We start from the raw sequence: 24376 nt of genomic DNA on the forward strand, positions 1-24376 counted from the left end.
TGCCCAGGACGACAGCCAATTGGGGTAGACATGGTGCTTTATGGGAGGAGGAGGGGTTCCTTCCGGAACTAGGTATCACATGAACATTCGCAAGGGGTCTTATGACGCAAGAGTTGAGGCAGAGGTAAAGGTGGGCAATGCTCACACCCTGGCAACGCTTGTGGGAGGGAGATATTTGAAATTTCTGTCTTAAGTCTGTCGAGGGATGTTGGAATATGGGCCTTCCCCTTCAGCAGAGTGAAATCAGGGAGCCAGATATCTTCTCTACAGCTCTGTGGGCAGCTGCAGTCAAGGAAACACAGCCTTCATTTTGTCCACACACTTCTAAGTTCAGAAGTTAGATTCATAGTACTAATGAACTTTACAGCTAGCCTTGAAACAAACCTGTTTGATCATAGAGATAAGTTCACATATCGCTGTACTATCAACCCATCTTTGGTAGACCCCTGGTGAGAAGTAATGGAATACAAATGAGAAAGCACCTTAGTTATTCTAATATTCCACAGATGGATCTGTTGATTAAGGATTATCATGGAGAATGGTGTTTGACTCAGGTAAAGGACTATGAGTCAGATTCATTTTGTCTTGTAAGCTCTTAGGAAGCCTGGTTCTGTTGTATATAGAATATATCCCCCAGGGTTGGAAGAAAGACATTAAAAAAAAAGCAGATACTCAGTAACTTGACCATCATTCTCTTATTGACTTCTCATACAGAATATGCAAAAACACCTGGCTCAATGTCTGAGCAACAATAGATAATTCCCACCCCCAACCATGAACCCATGGTTTTTTTCTTTTGTTTTGTTTTGTTGATAAAAACACATCAAGGAAACTTGACCATAGAGGAACAAAAAATTAAAATATCACTATCATGTTTGTGTGGTGAACAGAACTGTGGAAAATAGAACACTGCCCACTGGAAATAGTAGTCAAGTGAATGCCAGAGGAGCAACATATGCAAAAATCCTGCAGCCTGCTAAGATTGAGTATAAACTGTCGATTCCACAGACATCATTCAGTTTCACTAGTTCAGTAGCTTGCTGGAGGCGGGCCTATTTGACTCAAAATGCAGAGTGATGACCCTTTTACTCTCCAAGGATCCACTTCTGGGCACATACTCATAAGTTTGGCAGGAATTATTACCATTAACCCAAAATGGCACAGTGCTAGCCAAGATTTGTTTCCTAAAGGACTCAGTATGGAGCCAGGCGGTGGTGGCGCACGCCTTTAATCCCAGCACTGGGGAGGCAGAGGCAGGCGGATCTCTGTGAGTTCGAGGCTGGACTGGTCCTACAGCCTCCAAAACAATACAGAGAAACCCTGTCTCATGAAAACCAAAAGAAAAAACGAAAAAAAGGACTCAGTATGATTTTTAAATGTAAAAGAAATAAACCTGTAAATAATATGATATGAATAAATATAAATATATACTATTTGAAATATGTAAGATATATACATTACTATAGTAAAATCCCCATTTTTCTAAGTTTAAAAAGACATGTATCATTTTACCACTAATCTACACTCATCAGCTTTCGATCAGTTGATGCGACTGTTAGTCAAATAGTATCAGCATATTTTTACTAGTTGTATTGTCTACTGAAATGTATTGGGTCAGTAATGTTTGCCCTATTCTTAAGAAAGCAACATATTGTAATTCATGCTTTACTTTTTTTCTTTTTCTGAATTCATTATTTTATTATTCTACTTTAATGTAAATATACGTAAGTATATATGAGTATATGACACATGAGCAGGTAGGTGCATGCATAAGTCAATAGAAGGTGTTGGATCATCTGGAGCTGGAATTGCAGATTGCTGTGAGGTAAATCATGTAGGTGCTAGGCACTGAACTATGGTCCTCTGGAAGAAGAACCAGCACTGTTACCCACTGAATCACCTCTCTAGCCTCTAGGTTTTCAGATTTTTTTTTTTAATTTGGGACAATAATACAAACTTTTTGTGTATTGGAAGATAAATGTGGCTACAGCTCAAGGTGATTTACTGACACAATAAACATTACAGTCAGGAATGTAATAGGGATTAGAAAAAGACATTTGTACTTAATTTATGAACATTAAACAGTGACAAATGCAACATTCTGATTAGGGCTTACAACAAAAATATATTTGTGATGTCCATGTATTGTTTTAGTTTCTGTCTTTGTATAATCAAATCATGAAAAACGAGGTTGCTTAAAGTAGTATAAGTTTATTTTTCAGCTTCTAATTGTTAAGATCCCAGGAACAGTATAGCCCTCCTCTTCACTAAGGATTGACACAAGTAGAAAAGAAAGGACTGCCTTAGACTGCCTCTTGAGAAACCAGTTTGGGAAAACCCAATGACATGATCATTTGTAATTGACAGAATTCATTCCTTTGTGACTGTGGCTAAAGATAGTGTCATTTATTTGTCTGTTAACTAGAAGTCACTGTCATAACTCAAAGGCCATCTGCAAGACTCTGAAACCAAAGTTCATTTGGACAGTTTTGTGATGCTGTTCAGTCACATAGGTTGGCATGCTTTATGCTAATTGAAAACATCTATCTGTGCTGAAATCCTAACACTTGGTGGCAGTAGTGGTTCATCCAAAACTCAGTCATCATTAGTCTCTTTTTTCCTTTTTTTATTTAAATCAGGAACAAACTTGTTTTACTTATCTATCCAGTTCCCTCTCCTTTCCTCCCTCCTATGGCCCCCACCAACATATTTCTGCTACCTAGGAAGGGTGACGCCTTTCATGGGGGATCTTCAAATATTGTCACATTATTTGGAGAATAATATGTCTAGGCTGAGATAGCATCCCTCTATGTGAAATGGGCTCCCAAAGTCCATTCCTATACTAGGGATAAGAACTGATACACTGCCAGTGGCCCCCAAAGATTGCCCAGACCTCCCAACTGACACCCAATTTGGGGGGGTCTGGGTTGGCCTATGCTGGTTTCCCAGAAAGCAGTTTAGGGTCTATGAGCTTCCCCTTGTTCAGGTCAGATGCCTCTGTGGGTCTCTGCAGCCTGATCTTGATCCCTTTGCTCATCACTCTTCCCTCTCCACAACTGAATTCCGCAAGTTCAGGTCAGTGGCCATCTGTGGGTGTCTGCTTCTGCTTTCATCAGCTACTGGATGAAGACTCATGCATGTCTTTTTGTGACTGTGTTACCTCACTCAGGACAGTTTCTTCTAGTTCATCCATCTGCCTATGAATTTCAAGATTCCATTGTTTCCTTCCTCTGAGTAGTACTCCATTGTGTAAATGTACCACATTTTCTTTATCCATTCTTCAGTTGAGGGGCATCTAGGTTGCTCCCAGGTTCTGGCTATTACAAATAATGCTGCTATTAACATGGTGGAACAGATGTCCTTGTTGTATGAATGTGCATCTTTTGGCTATATGCCTAAGAGTGGAATTGCTCGTTCTTGTGGTAGACTGATTTCCATTTTTCTGAGGAATCTCCATACCGATCTTCAAAGTGACTGTACAAATTGGCACTCCCACCAGCAGTGGAGGAGTGTTCCCCTTCTCCACATCCTCTCCAACATAAACTGGTGGTTTTGATTTTAGCATTTCTGACAGGAGTAAGATGATATCTAAGAGTTGTTTTTATTTGCATTTCCCTGATGGCTAAAGAAGTTGAGTACTTTCTTAAGTGTCTTTCAGCCATTTTAGATTCCTCTATTGAGAAATATCTATTTAGTTATGTACCCCACTTTTTAATTGGATTATTTGGTATGTGGTGACTAGTTTCTTGAGTTTTGTATGTTTTGAAATCAGCCCTCTATCAGATGTGGGGTTGGTGAATATCTTTTCCCATTCTGTGGGCTGCGGTTTTGTCTCAGGGGTAACAGGAACACACCTAAACATAATAAAAGCAATATACAATAGACCAGGTGCCCAATATCAAATGAAATAGAGAGAAACTCACCTCCATTCCTCTAAAATCAGGAACAAGACAAGGCTGTCCACTCTCTCTATCTCTTCAATATTATACTTGAAGTTCTAGCTAGAGCAATAAGACAACAAAAGGAGACCAAGGAGATCCAAATTGGAGAGGAAGAAGCCAAACTTTCACTATTTGCAGATGTTATGATAGTTTACATAAGTGACCCAGAAAACTCTATCAGGGATCTCCTACAGCTGATAAACATCTTCAGCAAAGTGTCACGGTACAAGGTTAACTCAAAAAAATCAGTAGCATTACTATGTAAGGACGATAAATGGGCTGAGAAAGAAATCGTAGAAACATTACACTTTACAATAGCCACAAATAACATAAAGTATCTTGTGGTAATGCTAATAAAATAAGTGAAAGACCTGTATAGCAAGAACTTTGAGTCTTTGAAGATAGAAATTAAAGAAGATACCAGAAAGTGGAAAGATCTCCCATGCTCTTGGATAGGTAAGATCAACATAGTAAAGATGGCAAACTTGCCAAAAGCAGTCTACATATTCAATGCAATCCCCACCAAGATCCCTGCACAATTCTTCACAGACATTGAAAGAACAATACTCAACTTTATATGGAAAGACAAAAGACACAGGATAGCCAAACAACCCTGTACAATAAAGGAACTTCTGAAGGCATCCCCATGCCTGACTTCAAGCTCTATTATAGAACTATAGTCCTGAAAACAGCTTGGTACTGGCACATAAACAGACAGGTAGACCAATAGAATTGAACTGAAAACCCTGATATTAACCCACACACCTACGAACACCTAATTTTTGAAAAAGAAGCTAAAAATATACAATGGAAAAAAGAATGCATCTTCAACAAATGGTGCTGGCATAACTGGGTACTGGCATGTAGAAGACTGCAGATAGATCCATATCCACACACAAAACTCAAGTTCAAATGGATCAAAGACCTCAACATAAATGCAGCCACACTGATCCTCTTAGAAGAGAAAATGGGTACGGAATTGAATGAATTGGTACAGGAGATTGCTTCCTGAACATAACACCAGTAGCACAGACACTGAAATCAACAGTTAATAAATTAGGCTTCCTGAAACTGAGAAGCTTCTGTAAGACAAATGACATAGTTAACAAGACAGCATTAGTCTTTATTCGGAATAAACAGAGCCATAAATGCCTCATGTCAAAATATATACATTTTAAATGAAAATAGAATTGTTTCCTCCTTCTACTTTAATCCCTCCAATTCTTTCCATGTTCCCCCTTTCAAGCCCCTGTATGACACCTCCACTCTCAAATCAATAGCCCTTTTCTTCATTATTATTGTTACACACACATATACACATAAACACACACACACACAAATACACACACATACATACATACATACATACATACAATCATGATGAATTCATTTTTGGTTTTTGTGTATGTGGTTTCAAGGCTGAAACTGTATATTATATTGGGTAATCAATAAGTGATCTCATTCCTGGGGCCAGGTAATTCTCCCCTCCCAACACTCAGTTGCCTGCAGTTCTCTAAGGCTGGAACCCTGTCACATAATTCTCCTTTTCACAAAGGCAAGTTGGGGATGAAAGGGTCAATTTGGCTTAAACTTCCACACATTAGTACATCATTGATGGAAGTTAGGACAGGAACTCTCCGAGAGGAAGGAGCTGAGGTAGAGAAGGAGTGCTACTTACTGGTTTGCTCTCATGGTTTGCTCAGCTTGGGCTTTCTTGAAGAACCAAGGACTATAAGCCCAAGGATAGCACCACACACAATGGGTTAAGCCCTTTTCTGCATCAATCACTAATTAAGAAATCACCTTACAGTCTTGTTTATAGCCCAGTGTTAAGGAGACATGTTCTTAATTCAGGTTCCCTTCTCTCCGATAACTCTAGCTTGTGTCAAGTTGACATGAACCTAGCTAGGACCATTGACCGCTCTGTCAACCAGACTTGGGGATTCATTACCGTTAAGCCACAAACCTTTCTTTCTTGTTCATTTCCTGGATCACATATTAATATCAACATTACATTATAAACATTCCAAATGTAAATATCCCATGGCTTTTAAAAGTTCAAGCACTTAAAAATTCAGTCTCTTTAAAATAATCCAGTCTCTTTTAAAACTTGAAGTCTTTAAAAAATGTCTCTCAACTCTGCTCTCCTTTCAAAATCAAAAATTACTTAAATACTTTGTTACTTCAAGAGGGAAGAAACAAGTGACAGTCACAATCTGAACAAAGCAAAACTAACCTCCCTCTTAAGGCTCAGGAATGACTGAAGAAGAGGGGACAGGAAGAATGAAAAAGCAGGAAGGAAGGAAGGAAGGAAGGAAGGACTACAAGGAAATATTTTTTTCCTGTACACAGCAGTGTTGTTGCACATATGAACTCACATTATTTCCAACAGCTTGTTCAAAACCTGTGCAAACCCATGCCAGACCAAATCCCAGAAAGAGAGGTGTTGGGCAAACAATATACTCCAAGCTACAGAGCTCTAGGCAATTATTAGCTATGGGTAGAGGGGCAGGCAGACTATATTCTTTAAGAATGTAGCCTCTTGTTCTCCTCCTCCATCCCCTCCCCTTTGCCGCCCCTCCACCCCACCAGGTTTATCCTGGGGATTTCATCAATTTTCCCTTCCCAGGTTAATCCCTCTAAGGGGGGGGGGATGGTCTGGGTCCTTTCTCAACTGAATGTGCCAGACTTTGTTGACTCTCCACAAGAGGTCTTTTCTGAGGAGTAGATGGGGGGTGGGTGAATTGAGGGAGGTGGGGGAGCAGGGGAGGCAGGAAGAAACTATTGTTGGTACATAAATAAATAAAAAGTTTTGGATAGAGAAAATGTGGTACATTTACACAATGGAGTATTACTCAGCAGAAAAAATCAATGGAATCTTTAAATTCTCAGGGAAATGGATAGCACTGGAAGAAACCATCCTGAGTGAGGTAACCCAGTCACAAAAAGACAAACATGGTATGTACTCACTCATATATGGATTTCAGACATGGATCAGGATAGTGCCAGTCTGCATTTCCACTGATAGTCTGGGAAACAGGAAAGAACCTAAAAGATATGCATATATGCATAGTACCCAAGAGAAGAGGATGGAGACAAGATCCCCTGAATGGATGGGGAATACGGCGAGGGGTGGGGGGGAGTGGGACCTGTGAAGAAGGGGGGAAGAGGAAGAGAGTTGGTCATGGGGGAACAGGAAGTTGAGGGAGTGGGGGTAGAATAGGGGGAAGAGGGAATCATAGGATCGAATACAGATCAGGCACCAGAGCCACCTCGAGTGATCTAAAGGGATAACACCAATTGGCAAGCTAAGCAATAGTGGAGAGACCACCTCGAATGCCCATTCCTGATAATGAACTTGATGCCTATAACCATCCGGGAGCCTTCATCCTGTGACTGATGGAAGCAGAGGCAAACACACAATTAATCACTGAACTGAACCCAAGGAACCCAGTGACAGAGAGAGAGGAGTGATGAGCAAATTGGCAAAGAATGGGCTGGCAAAACCAGCAGAGACAGCTGATCTGAACAGGGGAGAACTCTTGGACCCCAGACCGACAGAGGGGAGGCCAGCATGGGACTGATCCGGACCCCCCAAATGTGAGTGTCAGCGAGAAGGCCCGGGCAACCTATGGGGCCCTGAGCTGTGGATCAGTGTCTACCCTGGTATACAAACAGTCTTCGTGTGCCTATAGCACAAAGAGGGATGCTCTCTCAGCCTGGACTCTTAGGGGAGTGCCTGGACCCTACCCAGAGTAGAATGACAGACTCTAGATATCCCCTATGTGGAAGGATTTGGCAATAGGGTGGGAGGGTGGGGGGGAAGGGGAGTGTGGGAGGAGGGGAGGGAGAGGGAACTGGGATTGACATGTAAAACAAGCTATTTAAAATTAAAATAAAAAATGAAAAAAAATCCCAATACCAAGCATAAGAAACTTCCATTCCAGTTGTTGGTCAGGGGAGACCAAGAGACCCACAAAATATTAAAGACTATTGCTCTCATGGGTTGCCTTCCAAAAGTTCAATATTGGTCCCAATTGCTTCAGACACCACATAATTCAGTTATAATTCAGAGGATTCATGCTGGAGCCGACTCACCAACCTCATCCCTAAGAACTAATTTCATAGTACTGGAAGGTGCTATATCAGCTGCAAAGAAAGGAAAGCAATAGTCCTACCCTACTATGACTCTTGTGACCCACAATAAAGGCTAGCAGGTCAAAATATCCCTAAAAATGCAATAGTGATATTTATAACTTAGCATTATTCAACATCTATCTAATTAGACATAAGAGCCACTTAACAGAAGGAAAATAGTGTCTGATACTGGAAACTAATCAACTAACTACGGCCAGTGAGGGCATGGGTCTTAGAGAAGATCTTTCTATCCTTTCATCTAAATCAGTATAATTTCTAACTGCATTTTAAATACTTATTATACCCACAGCCATGTAGTGAGTGTACTTCTAACTCGGAATCAAAGAAGGTTGGTGGGTTTTGTTTGCTTGTTTTGAGCAGACAGAGACCTTTCCAGAAAGCCACAGCTGATCAAAATGCAATGAACAATTTACTCTTGGGTACCCATCCCAAAGTGATACATGTACAATGCAACCCTTACATTTAACGGCCAAGAAACACTGAAGATGTAGTGGAAGGATTTTAAGAGCCGTAGGCCTAGGAAGTATGCCACAAGATTGAGCCTCCCACAAAAGACAGGGAAACTCTACAGGAAAGCTTTACGGGATGTCTGCTTAAACAAGACCAGAATATTTCTAACTCTAGTTGAATCCTCAACATAGATTGGGGAAATCTCATGGAGCCCCAACCCCAGATAAAGAGATGTAGAAAATTAACTTGAGAGAGGTAGAATCAGTCTCTTTCCAAGAATAATCCCCCTCTTTGGGTTATCTTATACCAAGTGGTCAGCCCCCAAAACATAAATGCAAGTAACATTACTTGGACTCAATAGGTTGTATTTTTATGTTTTCTCAATGTATATACTCAACGAAAAGAAAGGTTAGCATTTGTGAAGGAGTGAGAGGGCTTGGGGGAAATTACTTATTCCTTTATCTTGGAAATTGGGGAAAATATACAGCTACTTTACAAATCTGTGAGGTGTGGATCATCCCATCTATGAACCATTAAGTCATTTTACACTGCCAAGAGAAACTTAATTTTATGATAAGTACAAAGAGAATGTTTCTCTTCCTTTCAAGACAATGCATTTATAATAGTGTCATGTGGATAGTATCATTCACTTTCCCCTTTTGAACATGATATTTACCTTCAATAACTAGGGAGTTTTAGGAAACTAAGAAAGTAGAGAGGATTAATAACACTGAGGAAACGTGTGCTGGGTAGGAACTCAAGGAAGGAAACTGGAGGTAGCACTCATGGAGGAAGACTTCTTACTCCTTGACTCACTGGCTCAGCTGGTTTTTTTTTTGTTTGTTTGTTTTGTTTTTTATACAATTTGTACCCTCCTGCCTAGGAATTATGCTGCCTAAAATAGGATGGGTTCTCCCACATCAATTACACATCTCAGTAAAGCCTCTCACAGACATAGTCATAGGTCAATCTGATCTGACTCCTTCAGATGACTCTAGGTTGTGTCAAGTTGAGAGCTGACACTGATTAGAACAATACTTTGAAATCGGGTCAAACAATATTTACATTTCAAAGGATGAGACACATAAAAACTTCTCTACAATTTTACTAATAGTTTTAATGTCTACAGATATTGGGTACATAAAGGATATAGATCATGGGAAAATTTAATTATTGTAACATGTTTGAGGAGTCTCGAGGAGAACCTACTATTGTTTTGTTAAATGCACATAGTATCAAGGTGCCTCTTAAATACTTATTTTTATACCTATAGATTGGTGTAGCTCCCAGCCTTTGTCAGAGAACCCTCTCTTTGCAGCAGAGAGAGATTAATACAGAGACACATAGCTGGTCAAAATGATGAAAAGTGATAACAGCTCTCAACCCTAGGTGCAGCAACAATGCCAAACCTCCATCTATCCTACTGAAGACTGAACAACATTCACTTAGTATCTTTTATGGAAATTTCATAACACTTATTAAGAACTTAAATATTATTTTACCGAGAATCCTATTTCTGTGACTTCATCCATAGATACGCTCAAGTATATAGGTATTCATGCTCAAGCAATGGCAATTTTTTTTACGGTTTTGATATAAATGCAACATTTGAATACTCATGGAATAGAAGACAACATCTCAGAATGCCAGAGACTGTATTCATGTGGAAATACCTCTAGGGATTATGTTAAAATTATATAATCAAGGTTCAGAATACTTAGTATCTTTTGCACTTAAAATTGAATGTTCATGTAGTTGTATTGGATATATATATATATGTATATATATAATTAGCAGACATGTATTTCTATATAAGGAGTATTTGTTTTATTCTTTTCTGGAAGAAAAATTTTATGGAGTTATATAAGATTAGTGACTGGACCTCAGGGTTTTGTACCTGAAAGCAAAACTTTTTCATTATCTTGGGTTTTAACCATATACTTACATTACTACTCATTTTCAACTTTAAAAAATCCACTCTCTTTATAAAGTTTCTTTTCTGCTCGCCCCTAGTGTTGTTATCACAGCATCAATATGTTGCATATTTCATATATTATTTTCAAAGATAGAGAAATACAGGTAGATACTCGGGTAATCAAGGGTATAAAATGAATTGATATATCTTAACAATGACAGATCTCATTAGGAAATTATACAGTATGATTATAAGAAATAATTTCTCACACAACCATGTATTTTTCAAACACATTTATTATTTCCTTTGTGATCTTAAATGAATTAGGTGGGAAACACATCAGTAAAAATAAGGACTAGAAAAGTTTAATTAAAATGTGTACACCTTATCAACATATCTAAAGCATTTATTTCAATTGTTTTCTTTTTTACATATTTAATTTGATATGAACTAAAATTTTTAAATTGTATGTGATTTTTCTATATATTTTATAAATTTATAGCTAATTCATGTTTAGTTAAATTATTAAACAATTATTTTATCTTAAAACCCTTAGCTTATTGTTTTATATAATTATTCCACATTTTTTAACTCAACTGAAATATACAGAGTTTGTTTCTGAAGAGAGCTATGAGTCACTTGGCTACAAAAAAAGCATCACAATTCTGACGTTTGCCTAACATTCTAACATTAAATAAAACTTCCAATAGGCAAACGAGGTAGACACATGTATGCTTGAGGAGTTTTGCTGAGGTTAATAGGGTTTCCATCCAGCCGAATATCCTCCAATGCCTTACGAACATATGTTAAATTTTTAACATTACAGAAAGTATCCTCATGCATTTCCAGAATGTTGTTGTTCTAAAAAGACAAAGGGAAATGATAAGACTTAACACACTTCAAAAATTGAATGTAACTGTAGTACATTTTGAGTCACTTCTTTTAATTCTTGTATTTGCTCCATAAGTCAGGATTATTTGGTATGTGATTATTATACACCAAGCATTGTTTGTGCTGTAGGGGATATATATATATATATATATATTCTTACCAGTATGGGGTACATGGGAAATATAAGTAGGTGAGGAAGATTATTGAGAAAGAAGTGATTCTAAAACTGGTGAAATCTTTGGAGAAAATGTGGTGTAGCAAGAAGACATGGGCCTGGAGAGAGCCAAGAGAAGAATGTTCAGAGAAAAGAGAAAGTAAGCACAAAGTCCCAAGCATCTGTGTGGAGCTCCTTCTGCACAATTAACACTCAAGTTGACCAGACTGAAGTGAAGTAAGTGACTAAGGAAGCAGATGTTAGGGAGATACACTTTTACTTTTTCTCCCCCTCATCCTAAGCAACTACTGACATACTTTCTGTTTTTACAGATTTCTCTGTTCTGAGCATTTTACATATGTGGAATTATCTTTGGAAAACAATGCCCATTTCCAGAAAACATTGAATACTGAAAGAAAGAGGAGATTTCAGTTAGCCTTAGAGATTTGTTTACTTAGTGTAGTGTCTTTTTTTTTTTTTTTTGATTTTTCGAGGCATGGTTTCTCTGGATTGTTTTGGAGGCTGTCCTGGAACTCCATTTGTAGACCAGGCTGGCCTCAAACTCACAGAGATCTGCCTGCCTCTGCCTCCCAAGTGCTGGGATTAAAGGCATGCACCACCAACGCCCGGCATGTAGTGTCTTAAAAATCCATGTATGATATAGTATATGATAGTTTTTCTTATTTTCTAGTAACTGAGAGTGTTGCATTTAATGCATTTATAATCATAAATCTACACATCTGTTCATGCAAGAGTGGAATGTTACCAATAAAACAATGATTTTGTGGGCTTTTTTGAAAACTGGATTCATGAGTATTTGTGTGTAAGTTTTATATGGAGATATATGATATAAGAAGATTTCAAATCTTTGAGTTGTAACCTATCTTTTGTAATTGGAGGAACTCTTGGTGCATTTTTCAAGTAGCTACAATATTTTTACACCCGAAACAGTAGAAAACACATTTCCTTGAAAGCTGACAAATAGTTTTATGTATGAGTATTAGCTCATTGTAGGCTTGTCTTTTGCCAGTATGCGGTGATGTAGTTGATCTTACAATATTATGGAATATTATAGTACAGATTATGGATTTTATATGGAATAATACAGGGATAAGTTCATCTTATAGTCTGTTACACTGCTGTACTTCTAGGCCATGCCAAGGGCTTAGTAAGATCCTTATAATTCCCTGCATGTAAAACCTGTAAATGAGTCTGGAAAGCATGTGCATCCTAATAACACCATTTTCTGATCTGTATTATTAGGGTATTCAGACCTTTTTACTTGCTTAACTCTGTATTGCAATTGTGATTGCACAGTGCTTGTCATTATTTTGTTAAATGTATTCTATGTATTTAAGATATGTGACATTTTTAGAGAGAATAGCTTTGTTGTGTGTGATAGTGTGCAACTAAATTTGTACTCTGAGGAGACAAAGGCAGGAGACACTCTGGTACATTCAAGGTCTGTCTGTTATATACAGGCAATTCCAGAATAGAAAAGGCTACATAGTAACATGCTGTGTCAAAGACCAGATAGATTAGATAGATAGATAGATAGATAGATAGATAGATAGATAGATAGACAGACAGACAGATAGACAGACAGACAGATAGATGAATTGGTGGGAGGGTGGGTGTGTGGATGCATGGATGGATGGATGGATGGATGGTTGGTTGGATAGGTACAAACATACATACATACAATGACCAATGTATAGATAGATGAATAGAAAGACAGACAGATAGATGATAAATAGAAGTTAGATTGATAAATGATATATATATATATGTTATTAGATTGGTGGATGACAGATGATAGTGATAGATGATAGTAATAGATAGATGATAAATAGTTAAAATAATTCTTAATATAGTTTTCAAGACAATTATTGATAATATGTTAGAAGTGTAATTAACACTGGCATAATGATCTTACAACTTATCATAATGCTGAACTTACTCTTGAGTTGTGATTTTTTTAGTGGATTTCTTGAGATTTTATGTATACAAGATCTTGTCATTTGAAAGTGAAGTAAGAAAACCTACTTCTTTTGTCATCTGTGTGTTCATTATTAGTTTAATTTACTTATTCTGTTTTCCTCATCAGAACTGTTAGACATAATATTAATAAGATACCATAACCAAAAAGTCACTATCTTATTTCTGAGCTTATCAAGAAAGTATTGCATGTTTCTCCATTAAATACTAACTTTCTGTGGGTTCGGAATACATTTTCTTTAAAGGGTTGAGGAGTATTCTTAGCTTTTGTTTCTTCAGATATCTAGTATTAAAGGACTATTGAGGTTTTTCAGTGGCCTTTTTGTATCTTTTTTAAATAATCAGGTAGTTTTACTCTGTTATCATAACATATTTGTATCATTTCACTGATGATGGTTAAACTATTCTTTTATTCTTGAAATAAATACTACTTGCTAATGGTATGTCACTACTTTTACATGTTTGTAGATTTGATATGTTGCATGCATGCTGCATCATGTTCATAACATTAATTGATCTACAGTTTTCTCATCTGTGGATAGCTTTGTCTAAATCTAATTTTGTTATTGGGATAAAATTAACCTTAGGATGATGAGTCAGGACATGTTTTTCTTTTCCATTATTTGGGATTGTTTGTAAGAGCTCATAATATGTTATAGAAAAGCATATAGTCAGAAAAGTTCAAGAAATAAGTATCAAGATCTCAGGTCTTTACAGAAATATGACAAAAGTATAGAAATATAAGCATAACAAGGAATAAGAAAAATGCAGAGGTAAATATTAACATAATATACAGAGAAAATCATTGGACCCAGAGATTACTACATGCAATCTTCTCACAATAGATTGTACTTCAGCAAATAATGAATATTTTTCCTATGTGTTTATCCCACCAAAAATTAGAAAATACTGAGGGAGCTGATTATAGTTCTAAAGCAAGTTCTTTTCATGTAAGTAAGAAGCAAATTATCTACAATTGTTTCAACTAAAAACATCTTACTGAACACATTGGATGAAAATGAAATATATTTAGAAACTATTAGATTATAGTATTTTTGAAAATGTGTTTTCACTTATTCCACTAAAAATAAAATGCCATTCAGTGTGAATAGAAACTATGTAAACTTTCAAGTGTGTGTTTGTGTGTGTGTGTGTTGTCTTTAAAAAAGAGAGAGAGTATAAAAGAAAAAATGCAGTTTCTTTAACTGAAGCATTGGAGAATTGTCATTTTTCAGGACGTGTGGATGCCTTTGAAATGTACTGAATTCAATATAAAATCTGATATTTAGAAGAAAATAAAATTGACAGGTCTTTCTGAATACTAAATATCAAGCTAGATTTTTGTCTTGTCTTTGTGATCCTTGTGTATTTTTTCACTAGGTAAAACTTCTGAGTTAAAGAAAAACTTCTGTTATCTTAATTTTATTTACAAAATAATAAAAATAATGACTGAAATTACCAGCAATTTAGTAGAACAGATAGCACCATAAGGATGGAAATACTTTGTTAGCTGATGGGATGAATGTGTAGAGAAATAGAGGCAGAAAAATTGATGCACATGTCAATACGCCATGATAGATAAATTTGTTAGTCCTGGCTCCCTTCTCTTTGTGTTTATTCTCACTGGAGTTTTCAGGCTCACCTCATCTTATAAACTTACCTGGAGGTGAAGAGCCTGCAGACTTTCTGGAAGTGGCAGAGGAATGTGGTCCAAGTTGTTATCCGTGATATAGAGATGGTGGAGATCATACATGTCCTGTAAAGGTTCATATGAAAGACTTACTAAGGTTTCTTCTGCACGCAGCAATTTGTAAACTAGCATGTCCATGTGAAGACCCTGTTTTCTAAATCACTAGATAATTTAAAGCAATTTTGAAAATATTGACTGCAAGCAAATTTCTTCATGAAACTCAAAGTTAGTTTCCAGTCTCCTAGAAAACACATATGTTCAATATACTTTCTCAATTTACACAAGACAGCTCTTTTCCATGGAATACTTTTTTTGATACGTAGTAAGAACTTCCTTCATTTTATACGTTTGCAGAAATGAAAATTTCTTCTTAGTCAAAGACTGTTTGCTCAGTAAGAAAACATTTAAACAATAATTGGTCTATGTTAAGAACAGCATAGTAAAACAGTACCTCATCTCCACCCATGCCCTCTAGTTTCAATGCTTGCCAGCCTAGCATGAGATTCCATAACCCCTTTAGCCACTATTGACAGAATAATTATCAGAGAAATTTTAGAAAAAGTTCACACCACCCATCACCATCTCCCTGGTGAAATATATTTCCTTTCAAAGACCAAGTAAAACCTTACCATTCAACCTATATATAGAGGAGAATTTTGAATGGGTTGGGGAGTGTGTAAGAAAACCAGCTGATTTTTGTTCTTGGATTGTTCTAAGAAGTATCTCCAAATTCAAAATTGTTTTCCTCACTTACAAAACAAATTCCCAAAGGATAACTCCATCTAGACTGTTTATAGCCTTGTGTCCTCAGAGCACTACCTGCTCCCTGCCCAGTCACTGACCCAAAGTCATTTTATCTGCCTTTGGGTGGAATTCTAAGGAAACTGAGATTTTCTGGCTTAAGCCTCTTCCAGGAGCTTTTTCCATGTGCCCAAGAAACACTTACTTCTAATTTAAGATCCACTTTCCATTCTTGGTGCTTGACCATTCTCAGAATGAACCAGAATATATCTTATTTTCAAAGTTTCCAGCAATAATACAGATAAGTCTATTTTAGAAGTTATAAGTACTGTTCCAGGAAATCCTTTTCGTGGCATTAAAATGCTAGTCCATGAGAGATGAGGAAGGGGAAGAGGGCTACTATGTGACACCTAAGACTTACTTTAAATGCTTCTTGCTTAATCCCTTTCCTTCCCAATCTATTGTTGCTGATATCAATAAATGTCAAAGTGATTGGCAGCTCTGGAAGTTGCTTTATTTTATTGTCACGTAGGACAAGCTCTTGGAGATGAGGCAGCTTTCGGAATGCATCTTCATCAATCTCCGATATTAAGTTTGATGTCAGATCAATCCTTTTTAAATCAACTAGAAGAAAAAGTGATGTCAGTAGATAACATTCTTGAATGTGGTTTACAGAAATAAAGCACAAACAAATACAAATAGCAAATATAAATAATAATGTAATTTACAATAGGTCTATAATAAAATATCCATACTTAGGCTTTCAAAGTCATTTTTGTTGATCTTTTTAATTTTGTTAAAACGTGAATAGAAATACGAAGTCTTCTTAGGGAGTGGAGGGATGGCATCAAGTTCGTGGTCATCACAGTATACAGTGGTACTTATACAAGTACACAGAAGGCAAGTTGGGAAGTCTGAAATGTATAGGTGAATAATTATGTGTCAGTATAAGAATTCTAAGAATAATGTAGCACTGATTATTCAGTAACTGAGATTAAAATATCACCCAGAGATTCCTGATATGTTTCACATTTTCTCAAAGCATTTTTAACAAGTGACCCATTAAGGTCAAATCTACAACACGGCATCAACAGCAATGCTTGCAAAACCTATTTTAATGGATATATTATGGCTGTTATTTTAATAACTAGTAGGGATTATGTTTTCAAAACATAAGTATTGAGATTATGTTTTTATAAAGTTAAAGTACCATGCAGTCATTACATATATGACTCAATATTTAAATATTCCATTAAAATGTGTTTCAAGATATCAAACAAATTGATATTCATTTGACGCATGCATATTTTATATAAATGATATAACAGTGGCTACTAAAACAACGATGAAAAGAGACACACAGCTCTGCCCTGTGATCTATTATATAAGGTGAATGCAAACCACACAACTCTGTATTTTCACATATGATATGAATATAAACAGAGTCATTTATCTTAGTTGGAGAATCATGAAAGGGAATCTCTGACATAGCAAATGTCAATCTGTGACATACATAAAATGATAGCACTGAAATGTAAGTGAGAAAACCAGTAAGAATATGACAGAAAAAGAAAGAACATTTGCCAAAAACCGTTCTCTAAGATTAAAAGACAGTCCTTTAGGCTAAACTTAGAGGCGGCCACCATAATCCATGTGAGAGCCATTTTGTATTATGGACAGAGTTGCAGTATGGTCTTGCTTATTAACAACGCACTCTGCCTGACAGATTGGTCAGACTGAAGGAGGGCTAAGTGGGATGAGAGGGTATGAATTGCAGATAAAAGAGATGTGTTATATATGACACATTGTGGCTGCTTGGCTATGGTAATGGTGATGGCAAAGACAAACAAAGGAAGGGGATCACAGAGAGGGAGAGAGAAATAAATAGAAAGAGAAAAAATCTTTTGTTTTTTACTATATGCTTAGTATTTACCTAGAGAATGATAAGCTTTAAAGGGCACAGAGAAACAATGAACAGAAAGAATGCAAAATGGGGCATAGGGCCATATTGATGGACACCAAATTGATGGAGAGTTTGAAAGGGTAGGAGATTTAAGCTTAGTTTATTCGGTAGATAAAGATTGAAAAGGTTCTTGAACATGGTATTGCAGGGATATTCAGACTTTTTAAAGTCTGTATAATGACTGAAATGGATGCCAAATTATAATCTATTACAGATAAAATTGGAGGAAAGAAAAACAAAAATATATTCTAGAGGTGTTCACTGAAAATGACAACAGGCAAGATGATGATAGCTGAGATGTATTTGTGCTTTTGTAAAGCAATGTGGTTTTGATTCATTTCTGCTGCTGTGATAAAGAAAACTGACCAAAAAGAAAAAAAGGTAAAGGACCATGGATTTATGTCAGTGTACAGTTCTAGGTTACAAACCCATCACTGCAGGGAAGTCACAGCAGTAAGTGCTTGGAGAACCTTGTCACATCACATCCACAGCCAAGGGGAGAAAGAAATTAAAACATGCATACTTGATGCTCAGGTAGCATTGTCTACTTCTATCCAAGCCTGGGCCCAAAACTGGGCACTGGTGTCAGTCACCTTCATGCTGGGTGTTCTATCTTCATATGAGGCAATCAAGACAATCTCTACACATACACCCAAGGAGGGCTAAGGTTGGACCTGATCCAGATAACCCTCATGGAGACTGCCTTTGCAGGTGATTCCCTTCTGTTTCTAGTTGACAACTAAAATCACTGATCACCATAGGTGATCACAGTGGGAAGGATTGCAAGAATGTACTCCAAAGGTTAGAGTTTGCATGCTAAAGGGGGAGTAGTAGGAAGTGGACCTTGTTGCACAGGAAAAAGGGATCAACCCCCTACAAGTGTGAATACATACAGTCTCTCAGTTATACTAGGAATAAATGGATGGAGGGGGCCATTATCAATATAGACAGAAGGTGAATCTGCTGTGGCTGGCAAGTGCATTTTCTCTGTAAAGTACAAGATTGTTTGATGAGATTGAGGGGTAAAAGATAGATGTGGATGGCAGTATGATGTGAATGGAGGAGGAAAAGCAGCTTCAGGGCAGATGAAAGGATATGAGGTGAATGAAGCAACTTATCTTCTATACTAGAAGAGGGAATGGGGGCAAATTAAAACAAACTCAGAATTGCTCAGTCACTAGTTCATCTCATTTTACCAGGAACCCTCCTAGAATAATCATACCCAGACTAAGAGGGCTGTTTGGTCACTCTACTTAAGGGTCCTTTTGTTGTTTCTGAGCAAGAAGTCCAGTAACATCTTATTGTTTGCTTTAAATAAGTATATTATACACAGTAAGAACTTTAGAATAAAAATGATTCAACCAAGAAAAGTAAAGAGCTCTCTTTTAGGGAATTCTGCAAAGTATTTAATCTTTGCTGTGACTCTATTCATTAAGATCTAATTATTCCCACTAATAAGGTTTAAATGAGGGTATTTAATTTTTACAGTGTTGGTCTTGTATTTCAGCATCAATTGTGCAGAATAATTTGTACATATTCACATAAATTATGATTTGTTTTTGTTTTACTGCTCATAGATTGCAGCCATTTGGATTGGATTAATTTGATAAAAAATAAGTTTTGAATTTAAAAATTTTCCAAGCTGTTAAACATTCATACATATATGCCTCTCTTCTGGAAATTAAAATGTCATTTAAGTTTTAACTTAAATTACTCAGTTTACTCTTAGTTATGGAAATAAGAAAAATATCAATTTGTTGATATTCTCTCAAAAATTATTGAAACCAAACTTGACTGTAGCTTTTAGGAGGATTGTGCTCTTGCTATGGATACAGATATGTTTAGGAATATGGGGGTGGAATGGGTAAGAGAGAGACTGGGCCTATCCACAGACCTTGTACTATAAACCTAGACAAACATCCATTACTAGAAAGGTCGTAGACTCTAGAAGAGAACATACTAAAGCTATTTTCATGAGCCAATATAATTACTAACTTTCTAAATGTATTCTAAATACTTACTTTTATATCCAAAGATAAGAGTAATTCTCAACCATTATCAAAGAAATTTCTGTTTGCAACAGGTGGTGACTATTATGGAGAGCCATAACTGCTTAAAATGTATAGACTTTAAGGTACCCAACTGCATCTGATACATCTAAAATGCAACCCCTACATATAAGTCTTAGGGAAAATTATGAAAGAGGGCATAGAATGATTATAAAAGTCAGAGGACCAGGATGCCTGCTACTGGAGAGGATCTTTTAGAGAAGGCAGGGAAGATATAGCCCTGAAGTCTCAAAATCTCAAAAACATGCTTGTTCACACAAGTCCTGCATAATGACAATACTAGTAGACTAGCCAACATGAATGTACGAAATTTCACAAGATCTCACCCCTAAAATAAAAACTATATGTAGTCAATGGCTACTGAGAGAAGGAGAAATCAATTTCATTCAGTGATGGGGCTCCCAGGGAGGTTATCCAATTGTAAGTGGTCTGTCCATCATAATTACGAATTATGTATAGGAGCAACACTAAATTGACTCAACAGGAATATATATATATATATATGTATATATATATATAATGGTGTGTGCATGTTTGTGATAATCAATAATAATTAAAGAAAAAGATCATCAAATTGAGAGAGATCTGAAAGAGACAAAAGGAGTAGCTGGAAAGAAGAGAGTAAGTTGTGATAATGATGTAAATATAGTGATCATGTATGAAATTCTTTAAAAAGTAAATTAAAAGAGATTGTGTAGTATGCTTCTGTGTTGTCTAGAGATCTATTTTCTAGGACTGAGAGATAGAGAAAAATCAACATTTTCCTACAAGTACAGTCTAGAATCCTAGCAAGATGATTTACAGACTGAAATCAGTACCCTCTCTAGTTCTGTATTTCTTAGTGACAAGAAAAGAGAAGTATCATTAACACCCTACAGTGATGTAAGAGTAAAGAGAGGATACTGTGTGCTGTTGCAGCCATCCACACACGGCAGATGCTCAATGAGCACATGGTACCCTTATTCTAATCAACATCATTATATCTTATGACTTTGAACTCTGCTGGCTTAATTCATTCAATGCTGTGTTCTGCAAATGCATGCCACAGAAAGATTTGGAGTAATGATTCCTGGCAAACATTTCCATCCTGTGCCTTTGGTTATTTGAATATTTCCAACAGGCCATTATAAAATCTATTGAATATCTGACAACAAAATGCACTATAACTCCGTGTTTTGAAATGTTTTGCAACATTCTAGGATTTATGCTTGATTTTTCACTTTTCTTTTGGAGTGGAGTTGAAAATTGGCAAGTCATTTTAATTTTATAATTGTTTTCTTCTTTGAAGGTTTCATGTATTTATACCATGTATCTTGATCATGTAAACCTTTCGCTCTCGCTAGCTCCTCTCAGTGTCCTCCATCTCATCTCTCTCCTAACTTCATATCCTCTTATTTTATTTATTTTGACCCACTGAGTTTTGTTAGTGTTGCTCATGTACACATCATTGTTGAGTTTATTCACTAAGGCATTGGGAATCTAATTGCTCCTAGCTAGTAGAGGTAGGGTCTTTGGAGTGCTTCCCTCATCCATACTGGAAGTTTAGCTGCCTTGATCTTGGGTAGGCAACTACTGCTGTGAGTTTTTGTGTGCAACAGCCCTATAACATTCAGAGGGTAGCATTTCATGGCATCTCCCATCCTTAGGAAATTATATTCTTTGAGTTGCCTCTTCTAAGGTGTTTCCTGAGCCCTTGCTTATGGCAGGCTTTCATGTAGATGTCCCATTTGTGGCTAAGCACTCACAGTTACTTATATTGAACACTTTCAACAATAATGAGTCTGTGCTACCACTACCCACTGTAATAAGAAGCTTCTCTGGCCAAGATTGAGAACAGCAACAATGAATGGATAGAAACATAAATCTTTAGAAGACTGATAGAAAACATGACTACTTAGCAATATTTCAGTAAGTTTCCCTTAGGGCCCACAACTTCTTCAGACATGGGAAAGACAGACTCCTTAGGAGTGGGTTGAATCTTTATATTTTTGAGAAATGGCAAAGTGTATTCAGTGATAATTCAGTGTCAACTTGTCTGACCTTCGTTGGTGTGTGGACCCAGAAGCCCTGGGAATTCTGGCTCCTGTGGGGAAGAGCCATCTATCAGCCGGGGAGTGGATTCTTCATCCTTGTCTTCATCCTGGGTGTCCTCTAGCTGTGGGCCAGGTGTGAGGAGTTCTCTGCTCCCAGAAAGCCTCTCTGTCACCTTTTCAGTCTGAAAACAAGCAGAATTTCACAGCAACCCCAATCACCCTGTACATTCATAGCACAAATTTAAGATGTGTCTATTTGTGCCACAAGATGTCACTCGTGTTCTTATGTTCAACACATTGTGCCTCGCCCACCAGTCTGAAGCAGCATGTTTCCCTGAACTACTGTTGTTTTCAATTAAGTTGGTTTCTCAAATCTTGGGAATTGGCTTCAATGCCATACATTTTCTTGCTATTTTCTTTTACCTTCATATATTTTTTCATTTGGTGTGTTTAAAAGTATCTCACTGTTTTCTAATGATACACATCTCAGTGAAAACAGATTGTTGTTAGGAGTGATGCACATTAACCAGGAACTGTGCAAATCAAAATTGAAAAGTCCCTTTCACTCCTGAGCCCAGTTCACTCTTCTCCCTGGAATAGCTGTTGAGATACTGACTCATATCTTCTTCCTTTAGGGTTTTCACTTTTGGAATTCAAATCTTTTCTTTCTTGAAATTATTGTGCAGTGCCCATAATGACCTTTTAATGAAAATTACCCTTCCTACTGAGGAAAAAAATCTATAGTGGCATGAAAACTATGTAATTTAAATATGAAGTGCCATTTCTTACTTTTATTTCCACATGGAAACTAAATACAGCAACAATATTTGATAATGTTAAAACTGATATTTTTGAGAGATTTAGCATTGGTGAAAAATGGTAAAACAGAAAAAAATAGATCGAAGTACTTCTCAAATTTCACTATCTTTTCACCTTACAACTTTTCTGTTACAAGTTGTTTCTTCTACAAATATTTAGAAGCACCTCAATTTTCAGTATCTTTCCTGTATGCTAGTGTTTATTCCTTTCTACTTCTTGGTAAGTGTGTTCTTCTTGATGATCTTGTAAGCTTCAGATGGGAATTTGCTTTAGAAATTTAGATGAGCAACACCCTGGGCCCATTTCTTCTTGTCTGTTATTATCATGATATCCCTCCCCAGAAATCTTACATTCTTTACTGATCACATCAGTATGCACCCATCTGCATTTATTTTCACTCATTAAAGATGAAAAACCACACAAACTACTTCTCATTTATTACCACAATGGTGTAAAGACTACTTTCACTTTTAAAAGAGGAATATAATTAGACTTGATTATTTATTGCTTGTGTTATATAACCATCTGAATTTTTTAAAGATTCACTTATTTTGAATGCCACTTTTGATAGATCTGAATAGATTTCATTACTAATGAAAGTAATATTTTTTAAAGGAACAGTTTCATAGGTTCTCTATTTTAGCCTCTTTCTACCCCAGATTTCTGCTCATTGGTTAACTTCATGCCTTAGCCTATGTAGTTGTAAACACTAAATTACGCCTTTGTCTTTGTATTCTAGGTTTCAATATAATAAGCAACCCATAAGATTGATGGAGTATATTCTTCAAAGAAAATCTTGTTCAAGATGCGTTTAATTCATATCCACAGATAACCTTAAGGATTTTCTGCAAAGAATCAGTGAGTGTGTCCATGACAATTTTCAATCATTCAAAACATGAAGTCTAAGAGAAGTTGCTTCATAGTGTAGGAGACATCCAGGAAGATTCAGTAAAGCCTGGCCAGGAATCTGCAGCTGACAAACTGGGGTACATGCACAGACACATGGTTTCCATCAGTGTGGTCATAGTGAGGCAGTTGCAGAATACTAGCTTTTCAGAGACTAAAAGCAGGCTCCAAGAAGAACGGAAATTGAGACAGATGTTCCATGGAATGGAGGAGCTGCCTAAAGGGAGGAACACATTCCAGACACACTGACTTGAATCTTTAACTGTGTAGGAAAGTTTTTGCACATCCCTCACACCCTTTTCCACTGATTTGATGCGAAGCTATAAAGTCTCATTTGTCATTCGATATAATGAGGCCAAACAGCTTTTGGTGTTGATCAGAAATTGTTTTGTTCATGCTTGCTTGCAAATAAAAAGAACAACTTTTAAACCAAGGAAAAGGAATGCATTTTCATTTCCGCAAAATCACAGAACTATAACCCCATCGTGCATGGAGAGTCATCTGCATGGTAGACACATTTATTCTAGCTATTAAATAGAGGTTGTTTACATTCCCATCCTTTCCCCTCTTTTAACAACCTTCAAAATGCAATATGAAGTTAGAAGGAATTCATTCTAGAAAGTGTGGCCAGGCAATTGTGAACACCCC

General features: G+C 36.8%; 1 protein-coding gene across 1 annotated transcript in view; it reads right to left on the reverse strand.

Moving 5' to 3' along the window:
- Positions 1-10913: 10913 nt before the first annotated feature.
- The window catches only part of Epyc (epiphycan), a 32992-nt gene continuing 19529 nt past the window's right edge, over positions 10914-24376 (reverse strand). The window contains exons 3-7 of the mRNA XM_013111874.2: positions 22011-22185; positions 16694-16852; positions 16360-16562; positions 15168-15263; positions 10914-11325 (exon numbers count right to left, since the gene is read on the reverse strand). Of these exons, the coding sequence (XP_012967328.1) occupies positions 11155-11325; positions 15168-15263; positions 16360-16562; positions 16694-16852; positions 22011-22185 (804 nt within the window). The 3' untranslated portion in view covers positions 10914-11154. The remainder of the gene's footprint in view (positions 11326-15167; positions 15264-16359; positions 16563-16693; positions 16853-22010; positions 22186-24376) is intronic.

This window comes from Mesocricetus auratus, unplaced genomic scaffold (assembly GCF_017639785.1).
Source record: "Mesocricetus auratus isolate SY011 unplaced genomic scaffold, BCM_Maur_2.0 Super-Scaffold_100011, whole genome shotgun sequence".
NCBI lineage: Eukaryota > Metazoa > Chordata > Mammalia > Rodentia > Cricetidae > Mesocricetus > Mesocricetus auratus.